The sequence below is a fragment of the Scyliorhinus torazame genome, unplaced genomic scaffold (genome assembly GCF_047496885.1).
Source record: "Scyliorhinus torazame isolate Kashiwa2021f unplaced genomic scaffold, sScyTor2.1 scaffold_1155, whole genome shotgun sequence".
Lineage (NCBI taxonomy): Eukaryota > Metazoa > Chordata > Chondrichthyes > Carcharhiniformes > Scyliorhinidae > Scyliorhinus > Scyliorhinus torazame.
Window position 1 is genome coordinate 10,491 of NW_027308882.1, and position 6,572 is coordinate 17,062.

The 6,572-nt window shown below is 42.2% G+C and overlaps 1 protein-coding gene across 1 annotated transcript; it reads left to right on the forward strand.

Annotated features, from left to right (window-relative positions):
- The first annotated feature begins 307 nt into the window (after positions 1 to 307).
- Positions 308 to 2,910, forward strand: LOC140407085 (somatostatin-1B-like). The gene is made up of 2 exons (XM_072494823.1): positions 308 to 532; positions 2,030 to 2,910. Exons 1-2 carry the CDS (start codon positions 431 to 433, stop codon positions 2,243 to 2,245), a joined length of 318 nt encoding a protein of 105 aa, XP_072350924.1. The 5' UTR covers positions 308 to 430; the 3' UTR covers positions 2,246 to 2,910.
- Positions 2,911 to 6,572: the final 3,662 nt, after the last annotated feature.

The window sequence follows — 6,572 nt, forward strand, 5'->3', positions numbered from 1 at the left end:
CACTTTTATAACGTCTAACAATATAATTTTGTTTAAATGGCTAGAACATTCCTGGATCGGAGGCTATAAAGCTCGTTAATGGCTGCTTCATTCAAATTGTACTGCAATTTTAACTGTCCACATTACAGATCCTTCATCTACTTGCCCATAAATTTACAGAACGTAAAAGTGTAATATAATCAGTTATGTTCTTGCTGAATTAATATTCCTCCATTTACGATAACGCAAACCTGTTACTCCTTATTGTTTCCAGGCCTGTATTGGGTTAATGATGCACACTGGCTATTAGGCTTTGATTGTATCATTAATTTTGTGCGTCAGAGAGTTGCTTCAGTTGTGCTATAAAAGAGCTGGAAACACTTTCGGAAAAAGAGATTGAGGAGTTCACAATACATTTAGCATTTTGTCCAGGAGAGCTCTGAGCTTCAGCATGAAGTGGCTAATGACAGTCAGCCTGATGTCTCTGCTGTACCTTCTGAGAGTCGAGGGTGCTGACCCACTGGAAGAAAAAATGAAACTTCAGGTAAACAGAGTGAGTAGAAAGATCATTACTGAATGCACAGAGGTGGCGGCAGTGTGGTGAAAGGGGAGGGAACCCACAGCTGTAAGGAGAGAATTGAAATAAAATTATTGGGAAAAATATGTAGAGAGATGAGAGACGATGGGATTGTTCTCTAATGCTGGGAGATTAAGGGAAGACTTAATAGAGGTGTTCAAAATAATGAGAAAGAGTTTCCACAGGCAGATGAGCCAGTGACCACGAGGAGTACATTTTAAACTAATTGATAAACGAGCAAGAGGGAGCGATGAGGAAAATTGTTTTTTACATCGTCAGTCATTATAACCTGAAACGTGTTGCCTGAAAGTTGATGGATGCAGATTCAATAGTAACTTTTGAAAAGGACTTGGATATATACTTGAAGGATGGAAACTTGCACAACTTTTAGCAAGAGGCAGTAAAATGGAAGTAATTGAGTAGCTCTTTCCAAAGGGCTAGTATAGATGTGATTGGATGAATGGCCTTTTTGGCTGTAAGGTTCTATGAAAGCCAACATCAGCAATAATCAAAATTTCAGATTTCCAGCATCCACACTATTTTGCTTTAATCAGCATTAATACATCATCAAGGGTTTTGGTAGTGGGTAGTTGTCTTACTGGACAAGTATTACAAAAGTCTGGATTAATAATCACGAGAATTTGAGTTCAAAAACCACCATGGCAGTTTGAGAACTCGAATTTGGTTTGAAAATAAAATCTGGAAACGAAAAGCTGGTTTCAGTCAAAGACTTAAACTGTCGGATTGTCATAAACCCTCAACTGGTTCGCCAATACCCTCTAAGGAAGGAAACTGATCTGACAGATATCCTGGGCCATAGCAATCTGACTGTTAACAGATTTCTTAGTGACCTAATGAGCCACTCAGGTTTAACCAGGGTGGCAATAATGTGCCAGTCGGAGTCGGAATTCTGTGAAAAGGTCAGAAAACTGTTTTTTGGGAAAAATTGCTGATTTAAGTTTGGTGGATTTATTTTAAATTGGTGGAACATTATTGAAAGGACCTGTGGACCTGAACAAGCTCGACACTTATTTTTGCCTTTAATCTAATGTCCTTCAGGGAAGGAAATCTGCCGTCCTTACCTAGTCTGGCCTACATGTGACTCCAGACCCACAGCAACATGGTTGAACTCTTAACTGCCCCCTCAAGGGCAATTAGATATGGGCAATAAATGCTAGAACCAGCCCGCGACCCCCGCGTCCCATGAGCAAATAAAAATAAATCAGGCCAAGTACGAAAATAAATCGAGGGAACAGAAAGATTTAGGTTTAGGGATGTGCGAATTGGCAAGATATGCAGAGGGTAGCAACGAGTAAACTAACAAAACTGGGAATAATAGTTGGAAATAAAGTGTAAAAGACAACTTAAAGAGCTGAGCTAGATCTGAGTGAGTGATTCATGTTTGGCATCAACAAACAAGTGCCTTGCGATGAAATGAAAACGAAGGCTTTCTATTCTCTGTTTATCCACAAGGAAATGACAAAAAGCAGGAAGAATCTGATTGTAAAGTTGCTGGCTGGCTTGTTGGAGACGGATGATAATCTCTTGGAGAACGGCTTTGCGCCTTTGAAACCGGAAGAGGCAGAAGAGACTTTGTTTGAAGAGAGGTCGGTTAACGCTGGAATTCCACGCAGGGAGCAAAAAACCCCATGCAAACTATTCTTCTGGAAAACCTTTTCCCACTGTTAATAACCGTGCAGTGGATTTTTCTAAAGCAGTGGGAGTATGAAAGAAAAATGGGTGTAAAGGCTTAACTTTAAAACTATCGAAAATACACTGCAATCATGTTTTTCTCTATCCCAAATATTTGATTCAAATTTACAGGAAATGCATGCAATAAATTTAACCTGAAAGTTACACCTTTTAAGACATGTGAAATATTATTGTGTTTTAAATGAGATAGCAGTCCAGTTAAACTTTCTCAGTTTGTTTCTATCATGTGTGTTATTTCACTGTTTTTCAAGCATTATTTTCTTCTCTCGGTTCCCCGCTTTCCTTTGGCATGTTAGCCCTCTCTCTTCCCACAGAATGCTCCTGGGATTCCGTGCTGTAACTTTCCCTCTTTCCCTTGACGAATGTTTCTGCAAGATTGCATCTGTCCCTGATGCAGCCGGCCGGGACCTCTGGAAGCAGCTGAATTTTGCCAGACACAGTTTGGGATATTTTCTGAGTTAAAGCCTATATATATATATATATATATATGTTGACAGTGACCTTTCATCTTGATCGCAAGATCTGAGCATATTGTAACTGTTTTAATTGTTTTGACCAGTCTATCTGCATAGAATGTACATACTTATCTAGAAATATCCTGTGAGTAATGCTAACAATAAAAATACACATTCACAACTGCATATGAAGCTTTATTATTCTTTTCTATCAAATAAAGGCAAAGCTAAACTAATCTATCCCCCTTTCTCTACCTTGTTTTTTTATCTACAACACCAGCTGATCTGGCCTTTTTCTCACTTAAAAAAAAAACCCGATACATTCAGACCACTTTTAATCTTTCACTTTCAATGTTTCAGAGCCGTTACAGTTTTGATATCCTGAGGACAGGTTGGACAAACCAGCCTTGTGTTCACAATACTGGAGTAGATAGTAACTGGTATTGATAAGATCTCAAGTTGCAAAAATAATTCCAATGTATTATAGTATTAGCACAGTTCAATTTAATGTAGGCTGATATGATACTCAGTGACCAAGATTGACATAAAGCCAACAATAGTCTTGAATAATGCGTCTTTAATATATATTAAGAGTTGAGTTCATTTAGCTAGTTCCTGGTCATTTTCATAGTTTTTCCAGAAATATGAGAAGCTTATCCAAACTTGTCTTTCTGACTTGGTGCAGTGAGGTTACTCGCCTCACCTCGCTCTGGAATAATTGAACTACTGTGATCACTCTAAGATTATAGTCCTCTTTATAGCTCACTCATGATGGCTGCAGGAATACTGAAGCTTCTCTGAATTGATATGACATCCTTTCATCATCTCCTCCTCCACGTGCTTTGTGTATTCTTTCCAGCTGCTCTCACTCTAATTATTCTGATCATTCTGCCTTTTGCACGGTGGCACAGTGGTTGGCACTATGGCTTTGCAGCGTCGGGGTCCCAGGTTCGATTCCCTGCTGGGTCACTGTCTGTGCGGAGTCTGCACGTTCTCCCCGTGTCTGCGTGGGTTTCCTCCGGGTGCTCCGGTTTCCTCCCACAGTCCAAAGATGTGCAGATTAGGTAGATTGGCCAAGATAAATTGTCCTTAGTGACCAAAAAGGTTAGGAGGGGTAATTGGGTTACAGGGATAGGGTGGAAGTGAGGGTTTAAGTATGTCGGTGCAGACTCGATGGGCCGAATGGCCTCCTGCTGCACTGTATGTTCTATGACTATGACTTAGTGTCAGGAGTAACCTGATTGAGCTACTTAAGATGATCAAAGGTTTTGACAGGATCCCATAGAGAGAAATTTCCTTTAAATTAAAAAAAAAAATTTAGAGTACCCAATTCATTTTTTCCAATTAGGAGGCAATTTAGCGTAGCCATTCCACCTACCCTGCACATCTTTGGGTTGTGGGGGCGAAACCCACGCAAACACGGGGAGAATGTGCAAACTCCACACGGACAGTGGCCCAGAACCAGGATCGAACCTGGGACCTCGGCGCCGTGAGGCAGCAGTGCTAACCCGCTGCACCACCCTGCTGCCCTAACTTCCTTCAAACTTAAACTAAGATCTTGCTAGGCTGCTCAGTGGCGATGTTAGCGAACACGTGTTCACGCAAAGGTTACTGGAAACCTAGAATTCTCCCTCACAAGAAAACTCTTGAAGGGAAGGAAAAGGTGGCTGAGGGAAAGGTATTTAAAAATTCGGAAGGGTTTTGATAGAAGTGCAGCCAGAGGCCATCAATACGAGACAATACCATCAATACTAAGAAATCCAACCGGAAATCCCGAGGAAAAGGTTTCACCCAGAGAGTGGTGAGAATGGGGAACTCGCTACCGCAGGGAGTGGCTGAAGTGAATTTGAGGGCTAGACAAGTGTTTGAAGATGAAGGGAATAGATGGACATCATGATAAATTTAGACGCGAAAAAATGCTCGGAGGCTCGAGTGGAACAGAATCACCAATATAGACTTGTCGGGCTGAATGGTATGCTGATATCTGATCGAATCCTATGCAAAAATGCTGTTCAGACCGGGAGTCAGTTGAAAATTTCAAAACTGAGATTGACGGATTTTTGTTAGGCAAAGTTATTAAAGCACATGGAAACAAAGTGGGTAGATGGAGTAAAGCTACCGACCAGCCATGATGTAACTGAACGGAAGGATAGACCAGACTAACTCCCGTTCCGGTGAAACGTAAACACTTTTTTTTTCTTCTAAATTTAGAGTACCCAATTAATTTTTTCCAATGAAGGGGCAATTTAGCATAGCCAATCCACCTACCCTGCACATCTTTGGGTTGTGGGGGTGAGACCCACGCAGGCAGGGGGAGAATGTGCAATCTCCACACCGACAGTGACCCAGAGCCGGGATCGAACCTGGGTCCTCAGCGCCGTGAGGCAGCAGTGCTAACCACTGCGCCACCGTGCCGCCCCTTATTCCGCTCTTTTTTTAAATGTTAGTTTTCTGTAACGTTTTTAAATTCTTACCCGAAATGTAGACCTTTCGTTGTCTGGTTTGCCCCAGTGCACTACCGTTTAATATAATTCAAAGGAATTGTTTAAAAATCGTCTAAGTGATTAAGAACCACATTTGAACATATCCCATTTAGTCACATCTTTCTGAATACCCACCATTGTGTTGTTTATAATCAGCAGGCTGTTACATTGAATTTCAGTTTGACTAAGAGAATGACTGGAGCACAGAAAGAAAATAAATTTAACAGTCGAAATACATCCAGTAAAATATATATTGTTGTAGAATGGAAGTGAAGCAATTTAAATAATGTGACTGTGCATTACAGAAATTTCAGCAGGGGGCCACGTGATCCGGGCAGGGAGGAGCTTATTCTCTGGCACTCAGGCGCCACTCGTGTATAATCCATCATTTATCCTGATTGCCCGGCCGTCATCTACTTAATCCTCAAACTAATATTTGTTGTTATGTCCCTGGAAGACTTTGGGGTTAGTTTTGGTGAGATATTGCCAAAAAACATTCCTGTTGATAAAAGGGCGCAGGTGGGTTCAGCGGGGGCGGGGTTGCCCTCTCAACATGATGGCCTGACCCTTGGGAGGTCCCTTGACCCCGAGGTCTCTGGGGCTCTCCGAGGCGGTGAAAATGATGCCTGCCGACATTATCCGAGCTATTGACCAAACTTTTGGCGTGCTGACTCAAAATCTATGTGCACAAGAGGCCGAGCTGCAAAACACCATTCAGAGGCTCAATGATCGGGGGTGGGGGGAGAACCCTGAACGTTGAGCATGATGCCTCCTCGGCGGAGGCAAGAATTCAATCCTTGGAAAACTGGCCTAGTGATATGGTGGAGGTCCTGGAGAACCGAGGTCAGAGAACGGACATCTGCCGGAAGGTGTGGAGAGTGAGGCCCCCTTCAAGTTCTTCATGGACTGGCTGCCACATTTTCTCAAGCTGGATGTGAAGGCTGGGCATCTCAGATCAGAAAGGGTGCATCGTGTCCTGTCTCAAGTTCTAGTCTAGTAAGTTTGTGGATGACATCAAGGTTGGTGGAGTGGCAGATAGTGTTGAGGATTGTCAGAGGATACAACAAGACAAGAATAGGTGGGAGACTTGGGCAGAGAAATGGCAAATGGAGTTTAATCCGGATAAATGTGAGGTAAGCATTTTGGTAGGTCTAACATAGAGGGTAAATATACCGTAAATGGCAAAGTTCTTAGGAATATAGAAAGTCAGAGACATCTGGGCGTGCATGTCCACAGATCTTTGAAAGTGGCAACACAAATGGACAAGGTAGTCAAGAAAGCATACGGAATACTTGCCTTCATTGGATGGGGCTTCGAGTATAAAAACTGGCAAGTCATGCTGCGGTTGTATAAAACCTTGGTAAA